The following is a 24,528-nucleotide window of genomic DNA, read 5'->3' on the forward strand; positions in this document are numbered from 1 at the left end:
TTACTCACAGGTAGTCCTGGGGGGCCCATGGCACCTGGGTAACCAGGTTGCCCTGGAGGACCCTGCAAAGAAAGGCAGACATGGTAGACCTTCCCCCAACATTTCTGTTCCCCCTCCCTGAGTGATATCTGGACCTGCCATCCAGCAGGCACTGGGCCCCCAGCACAGCCACCCTGGGCCATTTTCCCCAGCCCCAGGCTCCCTCGGCCGTGACCACTGCCACGGACCTGGGACTAGGACCCCGGGAGCTGAGCCGGTGGGGCCCAGGGATGAGGGGGGAGGGGCATGCCCTGTGCTGTGGGCAGAGGGAAGAGGAGACCCCAGGGGTGCTGGTGAGGACGGGGTGTGCTCAGGACACGGAGATCGGCTTCTCTGATCCCGAGGGCGTGTGAAGACCCCACACTGAGGGAGTCAGGACAGAGGGGCAGAGCGTTCCCAAAGGATCCGCCTCCCAACCTCCACTGGGCGACCGGGCCGCCCCTCGGGGCCCAGCCTCTGGGCTCCCTGGGCTCTTCCTCTGCCGCCCTGCCCCCTCCTCTTACCGGTTCCCCCTTGTCTCCCGTCAGGCCTGTGGGGCCTCGTTCTCCTTGAAGGCCCTTGGGAAGAACAATCATGAGAAACCGCCCACGAGGGCAATCCCCACCCAGTCCCGACTCCCCTCTTCCACCTCCGGCCCTCTGTCCCCATTCTGGGCAAAGGGGGAGGTCACTAGTGACTGTCCTGGTGTCCCTAGCAAAGTGACCATAGGGGGTGTGCTCCAAAGGGTGACTGTGAGAGGTGAAAACCCCCACCTATGCGTGCTTTGCAGGAGCGTACCCTCCAAGACAGGTAACTGCAGATATACGCCCCCCAGGTGGGTGACTGAGAGGGGACCTCTCAGGTGCCTGTCGTCGGTGTGCCCTACCCTGGTAAGTGGGTGCTGCTTTGGGAGGGTGACAGATGAGATGTGTGTCCTTTCTGAGGGGCAACTGTCAGGAGAGGTGCCCCAGCGTGTTGTCCCCCACCAGAGTGTATCACCCGACACCCAGCACTTACCTGCCCAAGTCCCCCCACCCCAAGCCAAAAATCACCTTCTTTTCGGGATGCAGAGAGAGACACAGGAAGGCTCCCTCCAGAGCAGTCCCTGTCACTTTGCAGGGTGAAAGGGGGTATCACTAGCAATCAAAGCCGGAGCCCCCACCCCTCACTGCTCACTGTGGCCTTCGAAGATGCACCACACCGTAAGGACACCTCTTCGGCCCCTTCTCCCTCATGCCCTCAAGAGACGGCGCCCAAACCTTTCCACAACACAAGACAGATGGCTAGACGGACAGATGGCCCCTTCACCCAAGCAAGCAGAAACAGACAAGGCCCGGCCAGAGAGGAGGATGTGGGGACAGATGGAGCTGCGACAAGGAGGGGCCCTGCTCCCTGAGCCTCCATCGCCAGGCCTGGGAGGAGAGGAGCCGGGACCCGGGTCATGGGAACATGACATCTGACAAACAGGAGGTTAGTTTCTGTGACCCACGAGGGAGCAACAGTGAGGATGGGGGTGGTTTAAACACACCTGTGACGATGACGAAGGCAGAGCAATTAACGACACCTGGCAGAAGGAGCAGGCCACGGTGCCAGGCACAGAGGGGCAGCGCCCCCCGACACCCAGAAACCCAACCGGCTGGTATCACATGCCAGCCCCGGAGCAGGCTGGGACTGGAGCCAGGGAAGAGGAAGGGGAGAGGAGGAAGTGGACAGTTCCCTCCAGCACGGTGGACAAGGTGTGGGCAGGGCTGCCTTTAAATCCCTGGGTGCCCCTCGACAGCCCTGCCAGCAGCAGGGCAGCAAACCTGCAATGTGAAGCCTAAAGCGTTGGCGTCTCTGCCGGGCTCTGAGCCAGGTGCCTGGCAGGGACCCAAGAACTACTTTCAGTGAATCTTTAGTCAACACCAAAGGTGGTGAGAAGCAGGAGGCAGAGTGAGAAGGGAGGGAAAAGGGCCCTAGAGGCACAGCCTGACATAAGAAGGTACGAGAGCCCGATGGCTCCGGAGGACCTGGGGGTGGCGTGGACGGTGGGAGGAAAGGATCAGGAAGACGGGGGAGTGAGAGAGAAGACGAGAGAAAGAGAGCAGGAGAGGAGAGAGAGGGGAATGGAAAAAGTCAGAGGCTGGGAGGATGTCCAAGCTGCCTGGACCTCAGGGAACCTGTGTCGTTAGCTACCGAGCCTGAAGGCGGACAACAAACACGGAGGACGGAGGTGAGGGCACAATGACGGAAGGGACACAAGCAAAAGCCACAGAGACCTGGCTGGCGGGGGAGGGGAGGTCGAGCAGCGCTAGGTTCTTACAGGCAATCCGGGGGAGCCAACAGCACCAGGAAAACCTGGGGGGCCCTGGTGGGAGAAACAGGCAGGTCACATCTCACAAGCACGGTAACCCTGGGGCAGCCTGGGGGGCACAGTCTAGGGCCGGGGGGGCCGTGGGGAGAGGAGGTCATGGGAGTATTGTCAAGGCAGCTAGAAGAGAGACTCATTGACGGTCTTGGCCCAGAAGACAACTGCTCCTGCCCTCGCTCCGGGAAGAAGGGCTGCTCCGCCAGCAGAGACGCGAAACAGCCGCCAGCGCCAGCGTCCTCCCCGAGTCTTCCAGGGTCTAACCGAGTGCCCCTGCTGGAGTGGAAGCCCCCTTCTTCCTGCTGGCCCATCACACCTGCCACCTGGCCTCCGCACGCCCTCCGAATGGCAGCTCCCTGTCTCTAAGGTGGCTTCCACCAGCCAGTTTTCCTCCAAAAAAGCCCTTTCAGTTCTTCCAGTCTTTCCTAGTCACGTCTATTTTCCTGCAGTAGCAACACCACAAAGGACGCCCCTGGTCTGGACTTTGTAGACTTGCCCAGAGATGGCAACAGAGCGAGGGAGGGCAGCTCCACCGTAGCCCCTGGCCCTTGTAGGGACCGTGTCACATGGAGAGATGTGGCCAGGATGCCCCGCGCCACCCTGCCTGCCCAGACTGTGAGCCAGTAGCTCGGCCCCCTGCTCCGGGCGGCCAGGGTCCCCCGAGTAAAACGCAGCAGGGAGGTGCACAGGGAAGCAAAGCTGTGCCCCTGAGGGCGGCCCCTAAGCAGGACCTTGGGCCGTGGAGCAGAGCAGGGCAGTTCCAGGATTCCGTGGTGGGACACCACAGTCCCCGCAGATGCCCTGCTGAGGGGCTGGGGAGGACGCTGGAACTTCCCTCTTTCTGCCTTGCCCTGCTTCTTGGGGACAAGGCAGCCGAATGGTGTGTGAATGTCATGACCCCTTTGAGAGCTTTTCAAGGTGACTAGGGAAGCACAGATACTTACAATAGGGCCGGGAGGACCCGGAGAGCCCCTCATGCCGGGCGGACCCTGCAAAGGAAGCCAAGGGACGAGGATGAAGAGCTTGGGCCCCACAGAGCCCAGGACCTCGGTGGCCTTCCTCCTGGCTGGCCACAGCCAGGGTCACCATTTAGTGGAGGTTAAAACCACCTTTCATTTGGTTCATTTCATCATGCAACACGCATTTATTGAGCAATTATTATGTACCAGGCACTGGTCCAAGGGCTGGGAACACAGAATAAACCAAACAGATAAAAATGCCTGCCTCGCAGCACATATGTCCTAGCAGGGGATGGACACAGTAACAAACAGAGCAGGGCTGGCACGTACTTGGTGCTTGACCAATTATGTGGAATGTTCCTGAATGAAGTAAGTACCCGGTATGTTGGAGGGTGATGAGTGGGATGCAGGTAAGCAGGGTGGAGGCCCTGAGGCTGGTGTGGGGGCTCAGTTATAAAGAGGGTGGTGAGGGGAGGTCTCACTGAGAAGGTGACATTTGAGCAGAGCTGCAGCAGTGCGGGAATGAGCCCTGGAGAAGGGTGTTGCAGGAGGAGGATGTGGCTGGGCCTGGGGCAGGGGAACATGTGCTGTGTACCCCAGAGGAGCCAGTGCTCCGGGAGCACAGATGAGGCCAGAGCAGTAAAGGGCGCCAGTCACGTGAGGCCTCGGAGGGTCCTGACAGGTCTCAAAGGCAGACGGGAAGCTCTTACCTCTTCTCCTCTCTGGCCCGGCAGTCCCGGAGGACCAGGCAGGCCGGGGCTCCCAGGACAGTCAGGATCTCCGTCGATGTTGTCTCCCTGGGGGGCGATGGAGACAGTGAGAGTGAGCGGCCAGGGCCTCCCCGTGGGGCGTGGGCTGGGCTGGGGAGAGCAGGCCCCACTCACCCGGGCCTCCTCGGCTCTCGGGCGCTCCCGCTCTGAGAAGCACTGTGAAGGGAAGGGCAAGGAGATGTCAGGCATCAGGCGAGGTGGATGGGGAGGCCCCCTTCCGCCCCCCACACCGGCTGCCCCAAGCCCAGTCCCTACCCGGGCACAGCTGTCAAGGCCTGGCACACCGGGGATGCCCTGGTCCCCCTTTTCGCCTTTCTGCAGGAGGGACGCTGGGTGGGCCATCTGCCCCTGGGCACAGTCCCCACAGATGCTCTGAGGAGGGAGCAGGGAGAGCAGTGGGGCACGGAGCAGGGAGAGCAGTGGGGCACGGAGCAGAGACGGCGAGTGGGGCAGCCCCACTCAGAGCCCACAGCGGGGCCCCTGCCCGCAGCCCTCCACCCACATTCTCTCCCTCCCCAGCCACGTCCCTGCCGCAGCTTTGCTCCATCCCTGGGGGACCCACTCCCAAAAATTGGCTTTGAGTTTCCTGCAGGAAGAAGCTCGGGTAGGGCTAAGCCAAAGCCACTTTCCAGACAGGCGTGTGGGAGGAGGCGGAGGGGCCCACGGAGGGACCATCTGTCCCGGCTGTTCCTGCAACCTGCACCCACTGCGAGGACAAGCCACGAGGAGTTAGGCTGAAGAGGCTGGCTCCAAACGCCAGCCTCTCTGCCCAGGGGGGCCGGGGCACAGCTGCGGGAGGAGCCAGGCCCTTCACAGACACCCTCTGGGACAGGCCTGCCCTCCTTCCCCAGAGCAGGCCTGACTGCCCACGGGTTTCCCACGTCGCCGTGCCTGACCGGCCTTCCCAACAGGAAGGTCTTCCTCTTACCCGGGGGCTTAACATTCTTTGGATCACAGATCCCTCTGAGAGTTTGACGGAAGCTCTGGGTACTCTTCCCAGAAAAACACCCCCGCTGGTAAAAGCCAGCCTGCAATTTCGGAGGCCCTGGGGAGCCCGGAGCCTATCCATGGCCCGCTGCGGTGGCCCTGGACGCCCAGGCAGGCGCCTCCGCACCCACCTTCGCTGTTCACTGCCAAGCCCAATGACAATGGCCGTCATTTACTCAGCACCCAGATGCCACGTATCATGATAAGCCTGTGCACATTACCACATCCAGTCCTGACATCTCATAAGCATTGTGGGGAGGAGGAAGCTGACACGCAGCGGCCGTGCCACTTGTCTAAGCTAAGCGCAGGCCCTAGGCCAGAGCCAGCGCTCCCTCCGCAGGCCCTGCCTCCTCTACGCTGTGGGTGCGTGTGGTGGCCGGGGGTCCTGGTCAGCACCCCCTGAGGTGCCATCTGGCCCCTTCTCCAGGCCACACTCAGGTCCTACTTGGGCCCTCGGCGGAGCACTTGCGTGGGAAGCCAACAGAGGAAACGTTACGGGGGAAGCCGGGAGCCCCACAATCACGGCAGGACCTGGGCCCCCAGGCTGACAGAAGCTTAGGGGAGAAGAGCTGGGGGTTTCGTTGCCACAACCCCACTGTGACCCAACATGTCACTGCTGCCAGGAGGTTACCCTGCCCTCCTCTGGCTGCTTCCGGAGGCATCTGCCGTTCAGAGCAAGGACAGGGCAGACAGGGCCCGCTGGGCAGTGCGGTGTCCAGGGCACTGACTAGCCCTCGCCAGAAGAGCGTGGCTAGGACTGCAGGGAGGGGGGCTCTGGTGGCCAAGGCATGGGAGGGACTCCTAAAGACACTGAGCTGGGGGAGAATGAAGTCCAGCAACATGAGGGCCACCTTCAGAAACCTAAAGGCAGCCTGAGGAATTACTGCGCTTTCATCTCTGAGGTGACTGAGCAAAGAAGGGCTGTGTGACCCTTGGTTCCCCCCGGGATGCTCCGCCCAGCCTGGGTAAGCCAGACCCGGCCACAGCCCTCTGGTGTGTTCTTCAGGCTGTTTGCAGGCCCTGGCGCGGGCCAACTCTCTGACCAGGCCGCAGGCACCCTTTCTCTCACCATTAGAGCAGCTTCTCAAACCCCATCTCCCCCCCGGGATTCTTTCTGGATTGACCAGAGAACGGCTGAAGCCTTCTTCCAGGCCCTGCCCAGTCCCATCAGAGAACGTGACCTGCACGGCCACCTCCCACTGCCCTTCACCCACTCCGCTCTGCTCTGGAAGCTGCGGGGCCCTGCCCTGGTGTGACCTGGGTGCCACCGGGCCTCATCGCCAGCTGCTGCAGGCAGGCTTCGGGGCTGGGTTCTGCCGACAGCATGTGCCATGTGGGTGCCTTCACGGGACTCCTTTAAGCACTCGTTCAGCAAATGTTGCCTGGGGGTCTGTCACAAGCCAGGCACCAGCTAGGCCCTCTTCGACAGATGCTTGGAACGCACATTCCCTGCAAACTGCTGCTCTCTCTGTGAGGTGCCACGCAGCTGAGTACTCACTAAGGGAATCTCCTTAGGAGACTCCCCCGCCTGCTCCTGCTCCCCTCCCTGGTACCTCTTACCTTAAGGAGGTGCTGTTCAATCGGCAAGGAGCCCTGCAAGAGACAGATGTGTGGGCTCAGGCGGCTGAGGGAAGGGATGGGGACTTATAGGGTCGTGCCATGCTGTCTGGGCTTCTCCCAGCCTCAGCAGGGGAGCAAAGAGGGCCCCCCACTGCAGCTAGAGGGCCAGCTGCATGGCCCGCTCAGCCCCGGGAGAAGGCAGGGAGGAGATGGACAGTGAGCCCCGGCCAGTACCCACCAGCTCTGCAGTCAGCCCAGGCTGTCCCGGCAGGCCGTTGTTTCCAGGCACTCCCTGCAGCCAAGAGGAGACACGGGTGAGCCTTCTCTAGCCCGCTGGTCAGCCCGCTTCCTTCTCCTCATCCCTCCCGCCTCTTCCCCTCGTCCTGCAGAGCTGAGAGACCCGGCTGGCATGAGGCTGACGTCTATTCTTAGCTTGCAAGCCTGCAGACCCTTTGTAGGGAAGCTGAGTGGGCCCAGAGGAAGGACCCCAAAACCAGTCCGACAGGGAGTGTTTCCCCCACGTTAGGGGAAGCTCAGAAATCGGGCAGAAGGTCTTCCTTAAGTAACTGCTGTTTCTTTCTGTGCTAAGTAGTTTTTCTATATTTTCTCATTTCATCATCACAGTTATCTTGGTGATCTAGGTATTATCTCCATCTTAAAAACAGCACAAAAAACTCAGAGGGGGTAAGTAACTTGCCAAAGGTCACAAGCTGAGCAAGGCACCCAGCTGACATTCAGAGTGAGGAATCTATCCAACCCCTCTCATAACCACTATCTCAGCACCATTTCTCAAAAGATATCCCCAAATCGTTCATGTACACAGCAAGGGTGGATTCTTGCCAATCAGACTCATCTAGGTGCAAATCCTGAATACCTGTATAACTTTGGCAGGTTACTTAGGAAAAAAAAAAATCAGTGCCTCAGTTTCCCTATCTGTAAAACAGGGATAGTTTATGGTGAGGCTTCAAGGAGACAATGGCTGTCAGGATGTTCAAGTTAAACGTCTGCCACCCAGACTCTGTTCCTCTTGCAGACTCACAAGGCACATTTGCATATTAAACACTCCGTGGCGGCAGGGAGTGTGCTCAGTGTTAAATCCCCGGTGCCCGACACGTAGGAGGTAAGTACGTGTCCAGTGAACGCACCGCTGCTCGGCCCATTCGTCCCTGGGTAGGATTTCCTTGGCTCGCTCTGCAATCCGGCCTCCCTTCCCGTCCCAGCTCCAGCAATGGGACACATCACCTGCCACGGAGCAGCCAGGGCAGACCCTACCAGGCCTGGGTCACCCCTGGGTCACCCAGCCCCCTCTAGCACCCCCATCGGGCTTACAGCAGTGCCTGGCACGGGGAAAATGCCTTAATTATGAGGCCCCTAAATTGTTATCCACCCCCTGCCCCTGTCTCCATGGCCAGTGTGGCAGTTCAAGCCTGGCACTCTGCCCTCCCAGGTCTAAGCGTTCCACCTGCTGTTCTACCACAGGAGTGGACAGTCCAGCCCCAGTTTAAACCGAGGCTCAACGGCCCACTAGCTACACAGGCTCAGGCACATTTCTTAACCTCCGTGCCTCAGTTTTGTCATCTGAGAGAAGGATCAGGACGAAATGAGATAACGGAGCATTGGGACGATGCAGCCTTGCGTGGGTAAGTGCTGTGCGTCTCTGAGCCTCTTTCTGTCCCCACAGAGATGGGGAGGTGCCTGCTAGCGGCAGCCTCGGCTCGGTCTCAGGCACTGGCACTAGACGAGGACGCTGGTGCCTGGGACCAGACTCATAAGTCACTCTTTCTGCCTCATTCCCCCTCGCATGTCTTGGCAGGGTTCATACGACATCACTCTCACTCGTTAATGGGTCACTTTGAAATGACTCTCATGCTTCCCCAAGCAAAATTGCAAGCCCTCTGCAGACAGATTCCTGTTTCCCGGCAGTGTGGCAGGAAGCCCGGGACACTCGGCAAATGCGTGGCTGCAAATGCGTGGCGTGGGACTCAGCACTCCGGACTGGGACAGGGGGAACTGGGATCCCGGTGGAGACTCCCATCAGCAGTGGTGGCTCAGCACAGCAGATGCCCAGCCCAGGGTGGCAGGCAAGGCATGCGGCGGGGGGGGGGGGGGGGGTGGCAGGAAGTGGGGTTATAGAGACAAAATGTATAAAATCAATGGGGCAGGGAGGAGCAGCTTATAAAAAGCTTTCGTGTGATTCTGCCCTGCTTCTTTGAGTAAGAATCACTGTCTCTGGAGCGGGGAGCCAGACACATGGAAGGCGCTATCTGTGTCTTCTAGAATCTCCAGAAAAGGTGGGCCGGTATGCAAACCACTGGGGAGCTGACCTGAAAGGCAGGGAGCAAAAAGTGCTCTGCACAGGGAAGCCCCAGTCCAGTGCTGCCAATTCCTAGCTGGGTGACCTTGGACAAGATACCCTACCTCTCGGAGCTTCAGCTTGCCCAGCTGTGGCTTAGGAATAACAACTCCTTCCTTTTGGGAGTGATGTATGGCTCAAACGAAGAAAAGAATGGATGTAAAATTATAATAGTAGTCATCGTCATGCTAATAATGACAGCCAACGCCTTCCAAGCCTTTATTATGGGTCAGGCCCGATTCTATATATTTCACATGCATTAATTTGTTTACTACTCACAAAAGCCCTATTGGGCAGGTGCACTTAACAGATGAAGGCAGAGAGACACAGAGAGGTTACGGAACTCGCCCAGCACCACACAGCTAACACATGGCAGAGCTGGGATTCAAGTTCAGGCTACTGGCTCTGGAATGCACTCTCTAATCACAAATGCCACACAGACCTCAAATCCTGATGCTCTCTTCTCACTCCCTGTGGCCTCCTTGTGTTCCCCAAACATGCCAGGCATGTTCCTACCTCTGGGCCTTTGCACCTGCTGCTTTCTCTGCCAGGAAGGCTCTCCCTTGTTCCTTGTTTCCTTTAAGTTTTGATTCAAATGTCACCTTCTTTATAGCACATTTTGCAAGTATCTTTCCAGCCTCCTTCAATTTTCTATCTCCATTCCCTGCTCTATCTTTCTCCTGAGTGAGTATCACTTTCTAACATACTGTATTTTATCTTGTGTATTGTTTTTCTCTCCAACTAGAATGCAAGCTCCAAAAGGGGATGGATTTTTATTTTTGTGCCCTGCTATATCCCCAGCACCTAAAACAGTACCTGGAAAATAGCAGATGTGCAAAAATATGTGTTGCATGAATGAAGGTTGAATGCTGCTCCCAAACGGCGGGGCGCTATACCAGTGTAAAGGATTTTTATCTGACCCAGATTCTGAGTTCCTGGCAGCTGACACAACAGGGCATTCCTCGAAAAATGGCTGGGAGTGCACGCAGCCTGGCCTGAGGGACCAGCGGGCCCTGCATGCCATGCTGGGAAGCAGATGCATAGAGAAGTGAGAAATGACACGTGTATGTGGTTGGGGCCGGGGAGCAGCATCCTTGGGGTCCAGCATGGAGCATGAGCCCTGCCACCAAAACCCCTCATTCTCTCCTGCCCCTTACCTGCAGCCCAGGTACTCCGGGGGGGCCTGGTGGTCCGGGAACACCTGGGGGACCCTGAGGGAGAGAAGAAGGAATCAGAGCCAGAAGGGCGCTCTGCCCCGTGGCTGGGGGCAGCAGGTTAGGGTGGGCAAGCCGTGGGGCGCTGGCAGACAAGAGGAGAGACGGAGGAGACAAGCAACACACACCTGCGGGCCCGGCTGCCAGGAGTTGCCCATCCACAGTCCCGGAGCACCCTGGGTGGGAGTGGGGGTCGCAAAAGAAGGGACGAAGTTATAGGCAACGTCCACACCAAGCGCAGGGCTGCGTGAGGAGGTGGCTGGCTGGGTTGCAAAGCCCTGCGGGGCCCTTGCACGTTGGGCACCAGGTGAGGCTGGAAGCGGGGCCTCTCCCCGGGGCTGGGGAGAAGGCTCTCAGCACCACTTACCGGCATGCCAGAGAAGACGGGGTCTCCTCGCGAGGGGCAGGAGCACTCCCCGGGCTCGCCCTGAAAAGACAAGAGCTGCTGTGAGAGACAGGCAGGACAAAGGGCCCTCTGGAAACCGACATCCTGGAGATGGCACGGGCTTTGGAGATGGAGGGGCCAGGGTTTAAATCCAGGACCTGCCGCTTAAGACTGTGCCCTTTGCAACCTGTTTAACCTCTCTGCATCTCAGCCTCCTTGCCGGTAAAACAGGGATGATTCCAAACGCATAGGCTGTCTGGAGGATGGGATGGACTGCTGTGCACTGGGGTCTTATTGCACGGCCAGTATTCAGCAAGTGGCGGCCACTGCTGTTAAAGTCGTCACTTAGTTACATCATTGTCTGCTGCTGCTCAGGGATTCTCGCCTCCAGGATGGTCACAGCTCGACCCGCTGCAGCCCCGCTCCTCTGGGCCCAGCCTGGCTTCCGTGCCCTTCTCCTGGGGCCCCCAGCTCTCTGCCCACTCCCCACTAGTCCCTCCCAGCTCACTTACTACCCCAGCCTCTCACTCAGCCCCCATCTGAAAATGCAGCTGCCCACTGAGGGGGCCTTGGAGGTCTCCGGTCTCCTGTGATGGTGCGTGAGTCCTGGGCCAGCAACCAGGTGAAGTTGGGAGTATCTGGGGCCCCTGGAATCAGGGAGCTGGGGGGTAGCAAGGAGACCAGGATGTCTCCTCTGTCCCTGTTCTCCAATCCAAGGCAGCCACCGTGTGCACAGTTTCCCCTGGGTGGCGGGTGGGAGGGGCTGCTAATTCCCCCCAGGTATCGGTTACAGGTTCTCGGGACTTACCTTTTCTCCTTGCGATCCCTTTTCACCCTGCAGAGAAGCAACACAGGAAGGTGAGTAGACAGGGGTGTGGAGGCAGGGCCGGCCGTGGTGTCCTGCTGCCCCGGGACACGGTACTCACTGGCATCCCTCTGGCTCCTGGAAGTCCACTCTGTCCCTGTTGCCCATCACGGCCCTGAAGGGAGAGAGCCCAGAGTCAGCCACCTGGCCGCTTGCAGAGAAGGGCAGTAGGACAAACAGAAGCAGCGCCAGCTCCCCTGGGGCCAGGTCCAGTGCCCATGTTCTAGAGGAGGAGACGGAGCCACAGGAGATGAGGTGGGGAGGAAGGAGACCGGCATTTCCTGAGCACCTCTGGGTCCCAGACACCAGGCCACGCACCTGTCTGGGAACATTGACTGGAACCCCACTCCCAGCCCGGCAGGATGGTATCGTTGTGTTTTTTAGGTGAGGAAATTGAGGCTTGAAGAAATTTCATAACAGACCCAACAGCACAACTGCGCCCAGGTCTGTCCAGCCCGAAGTCCCTGCTCTTTCCTGTCTCCCTTCCGTGCTTGCGACACACTCTCTCTACCACGAAGTTACCTCTGTTGACGTCACTGGGAGAAAGGCGTTTCAGCCCCGATTTTATCCACCAGGGACTGGAGACTCTGGGAAGCTGTCATTTGCCTAAGGTCACACAACTAGCAAGTGTGGGGCTGGGATTAGGAAACCTCCTGGATGGGATTCAGCTTGAGGGGAGGTCTGGAGAGTTCTGGAAAGGCAGGCAGCTTGGGCAGAGGCAGGGGATCTGCTCAGGCCAGGAGAGGCCAGGCTGGCCACTCAGAGGATGTCCTCGTGGCTGCTGTCCTAGGGGACCCGCCACCTTCACACGTGGGACTCGAAGCTCCCTGAGGACCGGGACCACGTCTGTCCCCTGACCCTGGGGCTCCCCGGGACAGTCGCCCCTGACTGTGGCTGTGCTGGACAACACGGCCTGGCTGCATAGGACACTCAGGCAAGTCCTCGTCCCCTCCGGACGCCGGTGCCCTCCCGATCCAGCAGTGCTTCCCAAACTGGAACTAGAATTTCTCTAGGGATCCGCAAAGATAGAAGAGAATACAATTCACTGGGCTATTTTCAACATTATCAAAAGCCCAAGAAAAATTATACATTTGCCCACCACCTGGCACGGCAGAGGCGGGCTGGAAGGCAGCATTTCTTTGATTCAGACCAAAATTATATCATCTTGTAAAATCCTAGTGGGTTCATGTGGAGTGGAAGCTGACTATTACACAGGTCTTTGATGACTAAAAATGAGAAAATGCACTTAGGATTACTTAATCTATGTAATTTGCTCAATAGGCACATCTTTTAAAACACGGGAGTCACTGGGGGAACAGTGGCCGAGGGGAGGTCTTTGAGGGTAATGACACTGGACGTAGTGGGTCCAGGTCTGTGCTCTCCCCTGCGGTAGCCAGTAGCCACACGTGGCTATTTAAATTTAAATTAATTACGATAAAAAGAAACTTAAAATTGAGCTGCTCAGTCACAACAGCCACGTTTCAGGTGCTCAGCTGCCACATGTGGCTCCTGTCTTGGGCAGTGCAGACAGAACATTCCACCGTCACCGATGGCTCTGCCGGGCAGCGCCCCCAATGACTCCAGGGTTCGCAGCCGGGGACGGGCGTGGGGTCAGACAGACCGGGGTCAAGTCCGTGGCTCTGCCTCCTCGCTCTCTGGCCTTCAGCTTCCTTATCTATGAAATGGGACAATGAGAGCAGCCCCCGGCTGGGCTGCTGTGAGGATTAAGTGAACTTCTTTGTGTGTAGCACTTAGCACAGGGCCTCAGCATCCTCGCTGCTCAAAAAACAGTGGTGACCTCTATTGTCATTATTCAGTCACTTCCCCAAACTGTGCAGTCGACCCTCTCTGAGGCTGGGCGGGCTGAGGCCTCTCTCCTCCCATCCCCAAGGCTGCTGGGACAGGCGGGTCAGCCCCGTGCCCTCTTCCCAGCAGCAACGTCCTTGGTCCCAGCAGCGCCCTCAGCACAGAAGGCAGAGAAGACTCACCGGAGGCCCGGAGACACCAGCACCAGGAGGTCCCACAGGTCCCGTGGCTCCTTTCACCCCTGGGGGTCCCTAAGCAAGAGAGGGTACAAAGGTTGCGGGGGCAGAATTGGAAGCTAGCTATGATCCGGCAGGCAAGACGCATCAGACCAGGTCCCGGGCAGCACTCTGATGGGCCTCCCTCGGCCCCCGCGTCCCCTGAGCCCACTGTCAGGGAGCTCTGCAGCACTGCAGGCCTGATGCCCACGCAGGCAGAGGCTCACCTGGGCACCCTTCTCTCCAGTGGAGCCAGGTGGTCCCCGAGGTCCCGGAAGTCCCTGCAGATGAAAGCACAATTAGTCACCCCTTACCTGCAGTGGTCCCTTCCCCTGCCAGCCTCCTCCAGGTCCAAGGCAGACGTACCTGAATGCCAGGCAAACCCTGGGCTCCAGGCTCCCCCTGCAAGTCAGAAAGGGCCATGGGGCACAGCAGCCTGCACCAAACTGCCCCACTGGCCCTGCCCTGCTGGCAGACCTGTCTGGGTGAGGCATCTGCCCCCCCTGAAACTCAGAGGAGCTCCCAAGGAGACCCTGAGAGTCAGAGAGGTGGGGGTCGAAGCCAAGACCCCGACAGAAGCAACAGCAGGCCAGGGCTGCTGCCTGGGCCCCAGTCCCAGAGCTGTGCCCTTGAGCATTTGGAGGCAGGTGGGAGTGGCAGCTGGCTAATGAGGGTGGGGGGGCAGGGCAGGCAAAGGTAAGGCCGGAGACTCACCTGGGGCCCCTGCGCTCCCCTTCCTGGAGGCCCTGGCTCTCCCTGGAGAGGCAGAAGGACAATCCCTGGTTCAAGGTTACCCATTCTCCCTTCACCCTTCTCCCAGCCCCTTCTGCCCCACCTTCTGCCTGCTATTACCCTGCCTCCATTCGCCACAGCAGCCCCCGCCCCCATGTATCTCCCCTCGCCCCCTTGCCCACACACAGCCGCAGCCAAGGCCCCCAGACTCAGACGCACCTGTACGCCCTTCAGTCCTGGGGGCCCTTGAACTCCCGGTAGACCAGGCTGGCCCTAAAAGGTACAAGGTGGCCCATGGAGTCCCCATGGGGGACGGGGGACAGGAGGAAGAGAAGGCGAAGCCCCGGCAGGGAGGGGCCAGGGGGCAAGGCAACTCACGGGTTTACCAGGTCGGCCCACGCCTTCGGGCCCCTGATCTCCTTTGGGGCCCGGCTTCCCAGGCAGTCCCGCCATGTTGGTCAGCGCCCCTTGCAGGCTGGGGCAGGCAGTGCAGCCATCGCCCTGGTCAGAGACGGGCACAGGCAGGAGCCAGTGAGCCAGGGCCGGCAGCCAGGAGGTATCGCAGAGGGGTCCTTGTGTCCCCTGGGATCTCTGCCCCTTTGCTGCCCCCACCTCAGCCAGGGAAGTCGAACAGGCCCTGCCGCCCCTGGCCTCCACCCAGTGGCCCTGGCACCGCTGATGGCTCTGGTGGACCCTGCAACCCATTCCTCACTGGCGTGCCAGCTGGTTTCTTTCTGCTCATGCAGTGAGCTGCCCCCCCACCACCTGACTGACCTTTTCTCCTTTTGGCCCCGCAGGGCCCCGAACTCCAGGCTCTCCGGATAGTCCCGGCCGCCCCATGGTGCCCGGGGTTCCAGGGTCTCCAGGATTCCCAGCATCACCCTGTAAGGAGTGGGGTTCAAGGAGGGCGGGAAGGGGGGCCCAGGGGCCCAGCTGGGGGCAGGTTGCCCTTCAGGACCTGCCAGGGGCCGAGGGCCGGGGCTGGGAGGGGAGCGGAGGGTGGGCACAGGCCACCAGGGAAAGGAGGTGGGAGGGCATCGGAGAGGAGGCGGTGCCCACCCACGTGCCCAGCGAGGTTCTCTCACCTTCTGCCCCTTCAGCCCGCGCTCTCCAGCCTTGCCCTGAGGAGAAAGATGGCGGCACCACTCACTCACACTGGGCCTCCCTCAGCGCCAGCTGTGTCCGGCCAGGGGACACAGCAGCAGGCAAAGCAGACGAAATCTCTGCTCTCGTGCCTTGAAGCAATCTCCCAAGGGTTAAGAGAAGAAGAGACTGTGCCAGAGCCCGCCTGGGTGAGCTGGGCAGGTGACCTCACCTATCTTTGTGCTTCAGGTTCCTCATCTGTCAAGGGGGGTGATAACAATATACAGTATATTCCGATCTGCTCGTGGGGCTAGACCAGCTGATATGTGCGAAGCAGCGCGTGGCACGTGGCGGCCACTGTGCCAGTGCCTGCTGCTCCTGCTACAGCAGTGACAATACCGATAACCACGGTGGCAACGGCTGTTTCCTGAGTGACTAATACGTGCTGCTCAGTGCTTCACGCACACCATTCCTACGCTTCACAACCAGGCCGTGCGGCGGAAGAGAGGTCCAGAAAGAAAAGCAATTTGCTCAAGTCAAAGATCTGGTAAGACGCAGAACTGGGATTGGAACCCAGTCTGGCTGGTCCTGGGCTGATGCTCTTTCTGGCCCGTGCTGTGACCCCTCCACATACTCCCACCTACCCCCACCGCCCAGGAGGTCAAGCGACCCAGGCAGGACTCCTCCCCTCCCGAGCCCTCCCTCCGTCCCACCTCACCTGTTTTCCTGGCAGGCCGAAGCCGGGAGGCCCAGGCTCCCCCTTTTCTCCTGCCGGACCAGGCAAGGCCACCACACGGACGTCCCCATCCTGAGGGCTGGACAGGGCTGCGCATGGCTCACAAGGCTCCCCCTGCCGAGCGAGGACGCTGGGTCAGGGCGTCCCCAGGCCGGGTGCATTAGAGCTAGCTTGGCGTCTGGGCCCAGGGAATGCAGCCAGGCCTGACACAGCCCCTCTGCTAGGCGATGGGTATCTCAGAGGAGACTGAGGGAGAGCAGGGGAGTGACAAGGGCAGGGCCAAGTCTTCAGGGGTCTCGACGCTGTGCTGAGGAGTCAGGCTTTGCCCGCCAGGCAGTGAGGAGCTGCAGAAGGCTCGAGGTAGAGCAAGAGGAGTGTGTGCCTAGGAAGCTCACCCTGGCTGCATGTGGAGAATGCCCCAGACTCACCTTTGCCCCTTTGATGCCTGTTGGTCCCACTGGCCCTGGTGGTCCCTACATGGTAAGAAGGATCACGTGATGCCCAGCGTCTTCCTGGGCCCTGCTGAGGCACAGCCTAGGCCTATCAGCTCCCCAAGGGGGCCGTACCTCCCACCTGCCCACCACCCGAGCTGTTGCCATCCGAAACATACTTACCGGACCACCGGCTGGCCCTGCCGCCCCCAAATTACCCTGAGAGCAAAGCAGAGAATTTACGATCAAAAGCTGCCCCCTGGGACCTCTGGACTACCCTCTCCTTTCCTGGCTAGGGAAACTGAGGCCCAGAGAGGGAAAGGGCTCTCCCGAGGATGCCCCAGGGAGTGTGTGGCCAGCAGTGCTAGAAGCCGTATTTCCACGCCCAGCCTCACGTCACAGCATCCCAGCCCCTCCCCCAGCCCTGACCCGGCGCACAGAGATTGTTTATTCATCTTTCCAGCAGCTATTCCCCGGACGCCTTTCCACACGGGGCTAGGTGCTGGGTACACAGCAGTGACGTGCAGCTTACACACCTAGAACTTTCTGAATAGTGATTTTAAACAGCGCTGAGTGCTGTCGAGGACGTAGACAAGGTGAGGAGGCAGAGGGAGGGGGGCACCACTCTAGACAGGGTGGTCAGAGGAGTGTCACTGGTTACTGTCACAGAGATGAGGAGAGGGTCAGCGATGAACGAACGGGGGAGGGGGAGGACAAACGTTCCAGATGTTTCTAGTGGGAAACACAAGTACAAAAGCTGAGAGGTGGGAAGAGTCTTGATGTTCTAGAGCAAAAGAAGGGCCAGTAAACCAGAGGAGGGAGAGAAGACGCAGATGAGTTTGGAAACAAAGGCAGGACAGGGCCGCCCAGGCTCCTGTGAAGCACGGGGCGGGGGGGGGGGGGGGGGGCTGTGGCACCTGGTCCAGTCCCAGAGGGACACTAAGCAGGGGAAGAATGTAATGTGTCATCTGAGTTCTGCTACAAAGCCACGGTAGCTACCGGATGAAAAAGGAACCATCGAAGGGCTGCCGGGGCCACAGGCAGGCTGGACAGAGGCGGTGCCACCGTCCAGGTGAGAGGCGAGGGGGCCCCAGCCCGTGGCGGTGGAAGTGGAGAGAGGCAGAGGGGTTGAGGGAGGTGTCCCTGGCAGAACTGTCAGGACGTGCTGGTGGCTGGAGGGAGGGCTGCTGTGGGGAGAGGCGGAGAAGCAGGGAAGAGGCAGCAGGCAGTGGGGGGGGCGGTGCAAAGGCTCCGCGTGAGAAATGACGAGCGGGGTTGCCTGTTGGGGTCGAGTCTGCACACACGGCAGTGTTTCTCACACTTGAGCACGCGTACACCCACAGAACCCTTCACCCGAGTAACACTGCGTTAGAAGTTCAAGGCTGCCGTTTGTCTCCAACGCAATCGTAAATAGAAATGTTAACACAGGCGCTGAGATTGGGTGACCCAGCTGCGCAGTGAAGACCACAGGCTCTGGAGCCAGCCTGCCTGGGCTCAATCTTAGGTCCGCATCTAAACACCTGCCTGACCTTGGGTGATCTACTCGGCCTTTCTTTGCCTCCGTTTCCTCATCCACAGATGGGAATAATGGAGAATCGGCCCCACAAGGTTTGGGGAGGACAAAACAGGTTAATACACGTTAAGACTTGGAACAGTGCCCAGCACATAATAATCAGTAAAGAAGTGCTAAATATTATTTTATTATAAGGTAGTCTTGAATGTGCTTAATAGTTTTAGATTATCATTATATTAAAAATAAAACACTAAGAAATTCTCTTGGAGAACATAGGGGCTCTCAGAAATAAGTTCTTTGACTCCAGTGTGCAAAATACTGATAAATTTATTTCACTATGATTTGACAGTCTGATCTCCTGTCTATACTGCCCCCATTCCCTACCCAGGGCCACCCCTCCCCTGCCACTCTGCCAAGAAGCCCTGGTGTCCCTGACATCTAATCCAGGTCTCACCTTCTCTCCTTTCAGCCCCGTTAGCCCCGGAGTCCCAGGTTTCCCCTGAAAAACAACCAAGACCGAGTCACAGCATCTCCCTACTGCCACCCCTCCAAGGTCCCCTGGGTCCCAGCATCCAGCCAGAAAGAGGAAGGCAAGATTGGAATTAGGAATCCCACAACCCTGGCTGGACAGTTTCCTCAGTTAGACAATCGGACACTCTGAAGTGCTAAGAAGAAGTCCCAGGGCAAGTAGCTTGGGCAGCACAGGGATGGAGGGAGGGACCAGGATGCAGGCCTGGGACACCCGCCTCATGGCTTCCCTCCTGGTCCCTACCCTCAGACTTAGGACCGGGAAAGCCAGGGAGGTCACCAGCATGGCAAGGACGGGCTGGACCAGCTGGGGGAAAGCAGTCACTCACCGGGAGGCCAGGCAAACCAAAGCCTGGAGAGCCCACCTCTCCGCCGTCCCCTGCAGACAGCTCGAGATGCTGGGCCCCTACAACTGTGCCGCAAGACAAGCAGGGCTCCCCCTGGGGAAGAAAGAGAAAGGTTCAGAAAGGCTCCCAGGTAGGCAGAGGAGGGCAGCAGGGGACCAGGGCTCCCTCACCTTCTCTCCTTTGATGCCTTGGATGCCTTGGATTCCCTGCAGGGAAAAAAGGTTTGTAAGCTGACACTGGGCACGTTGGGACGTCCCAAACTCCCTAGCCATATATAAGGACATCAATGTCACACACACACAAACCCATCATACACCCCACTGAGTGTTAATATATGTACACTGGTCCCATGGGGTTCAAGGCCAGCACCCCAGCAGCAGGGCTTATCAACCCATGTAACAAGCGGGAGAAATGAGGCCAGGCTAAACTACTCCGACGGGAAGTTCCCACACATACCCGGTCACCTTTTTGTCCAACAGTTCCCAGGCGCTCCTGAAAGAGAGAGTCTGTGAGGGCATGGGGTGGGGAGTCCAGGCCAAGACCCTAAGCCAGCCCTGCCCATGCCTCTCCTCCACCCCCAGCCAATACCCAATCCCAGGGCACAGCCTCACTCACAATAAGGGTGGGCTCCACCCCAGCTTGCCCAAAAGGCATCCTAGAGTCTCCTGGAGAGCCCTGGAAGGTTGCCATGGAGACCTGGGATAGCACTCTAGCCCAGCTCCCAGCTCTATGGTTCAGACCCCCGCCACCACTGTACAGCTAGACCCTCTGCCCACAGTCTCTCTGTGGCCATGAGAAGTACCCAGTCCTTCTGCCCAGTTCCTCTCTATGATCATGCCCCCAGGTTTCTTTGTGTGTGTTGGGGGGTCCCTCGGGCACTCACCCTGGCTGGTGCAGGATCACCTGGTTCCCCCTTGGGCCCTGGTTTTCCAGGGAGCCCCACAAAGTTCTGGGGGCCTTCAGGCAGTGTTGGGCACACTTCACAGGGGTCACCCTGGCAGAAGGGAGAGACTGTGAGTGGAGGGGGTGGGGCTGAGATCCGGGGAGGCAAGGAGCCTGCCGTCCACACCAACTCTAGACATCGGTAGGCCAGTGCCCTACCCCCAGCATCAAAGTGGACAGCAGGAGCCCTGCAGAGACTTCCTGTCCAACTGACTCGCTCAACCTAGGATTCTCAGACATCACAAAGCTACATCCTCCCAACAAGCCGTAAGAAATAACTGCGTCCCATTGACAGGTGAAAGCTTGCACTGAGAGAGAAGCTAATTGACTTGGGGCATTCATAACGTATGTGTGTGGCAGAGGCAGGACTTGAACCCAGCTAACCCCCAAGCCAGGCTCTTTATGTACCGATCACACCTGCACACCACAGGAATAAAGAAGGCTGGGTGTCCCTGCGGAAGGTCCAGCAACCCAGGGCCCTGATGCTCAGTGTCACCTGCAGAGAGCGGCTCCCATTCCCACCCTGACCTGGGGCAACCAGGCCTGGGACTCACCTTCTCTCCCTTCAGCCCCGGCTTCCCCTGTTGGAGAAGAGGCAGTGGGCGTCACCCCAGGGCAGAGGGCTGGTGTGCCCACAGAGGGCCCGAGGACCCAGCCCCTCCCCCTGGAGCGTTGGAAGAGCATGTGGCCGTGACACCCTCCCCTCCAGACCAGGGTCACTCACGGGTTTCCCACCAGGGCCTTCCTTTCCTGGAATCCCAGAGCTGCCCTGTGGTCAGAAGAAAGGTTAAGGGGGACCCTCCTGGCCAACGTGACCTCAGCCCATTCCCCTTCCCCATCGGGTCCCCTCTCCGGGTGGCAGGACAATCTCTGCCAACTCTCCCATCTCCATTTGGTCAGTAAACCCTCCTTCCTGGTGCCAGTCCTTCTTCACATCTAACCCAAGCCCTTCCGGGTTGCAAAAGAAGGAAGAGTATGGGCCTCTGTGCAGCAAGTTAGAAGGTGACCTGAGTGACCCCGGAGGAACCACAGCAGTCAGATAGACAGACAGACATTTCAAGGCTTTCTGCTCAGGACACAGGGCCCTAAAATGAGCTTGGGCCCTCTGGTTAAGGCCACTCTGGTCATTACTAGACTAGACCCACCCACCCCGTGCCTGGAACACAGGCGGGCTCCCACCTCAGCAGGTGCAGGGTGAGGACACTCCCCCAGCTGGGGGCGCGGCCTCCTCAGCCACATGCCCAGCCTCCTCCCGGGGACATGCTTGCTGCCCTGACGCAGTCTCCTCTCTCCTCCTGCCATGCATCAAGCCCCCCATGGGCCGCACTCCTGCCTCTGCTTACCTTGTCGCCCTTAGGGCCTGGCGGGCCACCTGGATCCCCCTGAGGGCAGAAACAGGGTCAGGTGGAAGTCTCCCAGGGGCCTGTCGTTAGGTAGTGAGACCTTCTACCCTCACCCCTTCCTCCAACCAGGACCCCGAGAAAGACCTTACCTCCTGCACCCCTGGCCAGGGTGGGAGAGAGGTCCCTGAGAAAAGGACAGCAGGAGAGGCAAGGGGGTACTCACCGGGGTCCCAGGCAGTCCTATCCCAGGGGGCCCAGGGCGGCCGGGGGGCCCGGGCTCTCCTGCCAGCCCCTCAGGCCCAACAAAGCCAGGATCTCCCTGGCACAGACATAGGTGCGCGTGAGAGAGCGGCCGCCTCAACCCTGCCACCTCCTCTCCACCCCACGGACGCCCACACTCACCTTCTGCCCTTTGGGCCCGATGACACAGATCTCTCCCGGCCGGCCCTGTGGGGAAGGAGCAGGGCGTGAGAACCGCTGAGACCCAGCTCCTCCCACCCATCTGTCCCACCTCCCTGCCTCTCCCCAAGCCAGAGCCCACCCCAGTGCCTCAATGTCATCACATGTCAACCCCAGGGCCTTAGAGGTCAGGGCTCAGAGGCTGGGAGCCAGGAGACACCCAGCTCCCACCCCCCCCACACCCCATCCCCGTTCTCCTGTCTGAGCCAGGAGAGGGGCGTAGGGCCATGGGTCAATCCCAGCACTGGGGTCATGGCGGGGGAAGGGCCCCGAGCTCCGTACGTCTCGGCCTGGCTTTCCCGGCAGGCCCGTCGTGCCTCCGTCGCCCTTCTCGCCTTTCTGGCCCTGGCGGAAGGAAGAGACAAAGCGATCAGGCTTGAGAGAAGAGACTGGAACAACTAGGACAGCTCCACTGGGGAAGGGACAACTGCCTTCTAGACCCCTGGTGTCTGCCTCCCGGGAGGTAAATGGCTTCAGTCACCACGAGAGGGTAGATAACAGGAAGAACTTCCAGACCAGCCAGGCCACTCTCTGGGACTGGCAGGTATTTGGACAAGGCAGGAGGGGCCGGGTCCTGCCAACTCTGTGCACTGACAGCGCCGCCAGGGGGACTCTGGACACCTCCTTTCCCGAGTTTGTAGGGCCCGCAGACCTCCCTGGCACCCACTCCGCCAGTCCAGGCCTGTTACCTTCTGGCCTGTGGAACCCGGGAGTCCTGAGGGTCCCTGAGATGAGGGGGGGGACACAAAAGAAGGGGTGAGGAAGGGAGGGTGAGATTGGGCCAGGCCCCCCGCCCCCCGCCCTACCCCTGGCCCCACACTCACCAAAGCTCCTGACTCCCCCTTTTCTCCCTTCGGGCCTTCTGCACACTGAACAGGGAGACAAGGTGTTGAGAGGGGCCCAGGGTCACCCAGTGGGCTGCCAAGGGTGCAGCTCTCTCCCCAGGGACTGCCCATAGTGGCCCCGAGGCAGGCCTCACCTCCAGGTCTTACCTGAAGTGGGGCATCCGGGGAGATTCGAACACAGTCTTTGCCCTGGGGGTGGGGAACAAGGGATCAGGGGGCCTCCCGGGTGGGGTCACCCTAGACCTGTTGTGAAGAGGACAGGCCCAGGAATCCCACATCCCACAGTCCCAAATGTCCCTAGAAAATAGAGGCTTCCACACACTAACCCCTAGAAAGCCCCTGGCCCTCAGCCCCACTTTGGGCCAGGCTGCAGGCTTTGGGCCGAGATAATGGCTCATGGCCCCCCCGCCCCCCCGCCCCAGGGCACAGCTGGGAAGGGTCCTGCCGTGGGCACGGCCGGCCGGGGCACTTACCCGTGCTCCCTTCTCTCCCTTGGGGCCTGACGGACCAGGCGGGCCCTGCTCACCCTTCCCTCCCTGTGAGTGAAACCAGAATGGAGGCTGGGGACACACCGGAACCTCAAGGAAGTGGTCCCCACCCCTGGTCTCCTCCAGCCATCCTGCACACACAGGTGTGCAAACATGCACACGCACAGGCAGTGCCCAGCCCACCCCAACCCCCAACATGCACACGGCATCCATCCACATGCCCCACCCCAAGAGTCTGCAGTGGCAAATCTGCGGTCGCAGGCAGAGGGTACGCCTTCCCCACACCCATACCCAGGCACGCCGCCCACACGCCGCACATCTAGAGGCATGTGGACGCGTGCGCATGGACAGACACGTGTAGAGTGGCAGAAACCCACCATGGCTGAGTGTCGGGCTGCCTGAGCTCAAATCTTGTGCCTGCTAGTGTGTGAGTCAGGGCAAGTCAGGTCACCTCTGTGAGCCTCCACTTCCTCATCAATAAAATGGGGTTCCCGAGCACATACTCCCTCCCCATCACACACAAGCTCTGTAGCCCCGTTAGGCTCACAGGTCTATGGGTTCAACCCAGCCCCAGTGGGCCACGTGCATGAAAACATGCATCCCAGAGATGCCTGTAGCCACACCCACACTCAATCACTCTGACACACCCAATCACACACGTGGGCACAGCTTGGCCTCAGTTTCCCCTGCAGTAAAATGATAGCTCTCGCCCCAAAGGATGAGAATCGAGGGACCTTAGGTAACAGATGTGCACAGGTGTGGCCCAGGGCCTGGTGCACAGTAGGGCCCCAGGAAAGGGCAGCTCTTAACATTTTGTATACACACAACCCCCACTCTCTCCAACACACATACACCTAATCACCCCACACATGTAAAGCTCCAGTAGTCCAGAGATAAACACACAGCCACAGGGTCACGTGCTATGGAATGGGCTGGGGCCACCAAAGAGGACGGGAGTGTCCTGTTCTCTATTAAGACTCACCTTGGGGCCAGAGGGACCAAGTGTGACCTGAGGGGACAGAGGAGAGAGCATTATACCTTAGGGAGGGAGAGAAAACTAGGGGCCCAGAGAGGGTAAGCAATTTAGCCAGGGTCACACAGCATGATGGCAGGACCAACAGCCTGAATCCCAGCCCCTGCTCTGCCTCACGGGTCAGTCCACATGCTGACTCTATTTCCTAAGGCTGTGAAACTTGCAGAGGATCTAATCTGCCTTCTCTAACTTGCCTGGCTTTGGCTAGCCCCGCCCCTCAGTTGCTAGGATAACATGGCTGCTCAGTTGCCATGGTTACCCCTGCACATCTGTGGACCATCAGCCTTACCAGATTTCATGGGGGGCTGGATTGAAAGAGGGGCAGAAAACAGAGCAGATACTTCCTGGTATCTCCCAAAGTTGGGGGGCTTGGAGCTGAGGGGAGCTGTGGGGAGCTGGGGTTGTACCCTGGGGGGACCAATGTGGCACATCAACTCAGAATGGCAGGTCATGGGAAACTGGGGACTCATGCCGCCCACGGGAGAGGCACAGGTGGGTACCAGCTGGGCTCACACTAAGCTCCTCTCCCTCATCCTTCTAGACCCTCAGAGGGAGGCTGGGCCACAGCC

General features: G+C 59.4%; 1 protein-coding gene across 1 annotated transcript in view; it reads right to left on the bottom strand.

Annotated features, from left to right (window-relative positions):
- Positions 1-24,528, bottom strand: part of COL16A1 (collagen type XVI alpha 1 chain) — a 49,096-nt gene that overhangs the window by 15,767 nt on the left and 8,801 nt on the right. The window contains exons 12-51 of the mRNA XM_069479696.1: positions 23,909-23,935; positions 22,912-22,974; positions 22,586-22,627; positions 22,418-22,462; positions 22,283-22,318; positions 21,876-21,938; positions 21,537-21,581; positions 21,358-21,453; positions 21,135-21,173; positions 20,516-20,560; positions 20,346-20,372; positions 19,733-19,843; positions 19,020-19,055; positions 18,832-18,942; positions 18,429-18,473; positions 16,645-16,680; positions 16,459-16,503; positions 16,013-16,144; positions 15,297-15,332; positions 14,986-15,093; positions 14,590-14,712; positions 14,431-14,484; positions 14,194-14,235; positions 13,846-13,881; positions 13,707-13,760; positions 13,447-13,515; positions 11,520-11,573; positions 11,402-11,428; positions 10,576-10,635; positions 10,337-10,384; positions 10,152-10,205; positions 6,880-6,933; positions 6,642-6,674; positions 4,350-4,466; positions 4,209-4,250; positions 4,035-4,121; positions 3,310-3,354; positions 2,321-2,365; positions 543-596; positions 9-62 (exon numbers count right to left, since the gene is read on the bottom strand). Of these exons, the coding sequence (XP_069335797.1) occupies positions 9-62; positions 543-596; positions 2,321-2,365; positions 3,310-3,354; positions 4,035-4,121; positions 4,209-4,250; positions 4,350-4,466; positions 6,642-6,674; positions 6,880-6,933; positions 10,152-10,205; positions 10,337-10,384; positions 10,576-10,635; positions 11,402-11,428; positions 11,520-11,573; positions 13,447-13,515; positions 13,707-13,760; positions 13,846-13,881; positions 14,194-14,235; positions 14,431-14,484; positions 14,590-14,712; positions 14,986-15,093; positions 15,297-15,332; positions 16,013-16,144; positions 16,459-16,503; positions 16,645-16,680; positions 18,429-18,473; positions 18,832-18,942; positions 19,020-19,055; positions 19,733-19,843; positions 20,346-20,372; positions 20,516-20,560; positions 21,135-21,173; positions 21,358-21,453; positions 21,537-21,581; positions 21,876-21,938; positions 22,283-22,318; positions 22,418-22,462; positions 22,586-22,627; positions 22,912-22,974; positions 23,909-23,935 (2,340 nt within the window). The remainder of the gene's footprint in view (positions 1-8; positions 63-542; positions 597-2,320; positions 2,366-3,309; positions 3,355-4,034; positions 4,122-4,208; positions 4,251-4,349; positions 4,467-6,641; positions 6,675-6,879; positions 6,934-10,151; positions 10,206-10,336; positions 10,385-10,575; positions 10,636-11,401; positions 11,429-11,519; positions 11,574-13,446; positions 13,516-13,706; positions 13,761-13,845; positions 13,882-14,193; positions 14,236-14,430; positions 14,485-14,589; positions 14,713-14,985; positions 15,094-15,296; positions 15,333-16,012; positions 16,145-16,458; positions 16,504-16,644; positions 16,681-18,428; positions 18,474-18,831; positions 18,943-19,019; positions 19,056-19,732; positions 19,844-20,345; positions 20,373-20,515; positions 20,561-21,134; positions 21,174-21,357; positions 21,454-21,536; positions 21,582-21,875; positions 21,939-22,282; positions 22,319-22,417; positions 22,463-22,585; positions 22,628-22,911; positions 22,975-23,908; positions 23,936-24,528) is intronic.

This window comes from Eulemur rufifrons, chromosome 8 (assembly GCF_041146395.1).
Source record: "Eulemur rufifrons isolate Redbay chromosome 8, OSU_ERuf_1, whole genome shotgun sequence".
Taxonomy (NCBI): domain Eukaryota; kingdom Metazoa; phylum Chordata; class Mammalia; order Primates; family Lemuridae; genus Eulemur; species Eulemur rufifrons.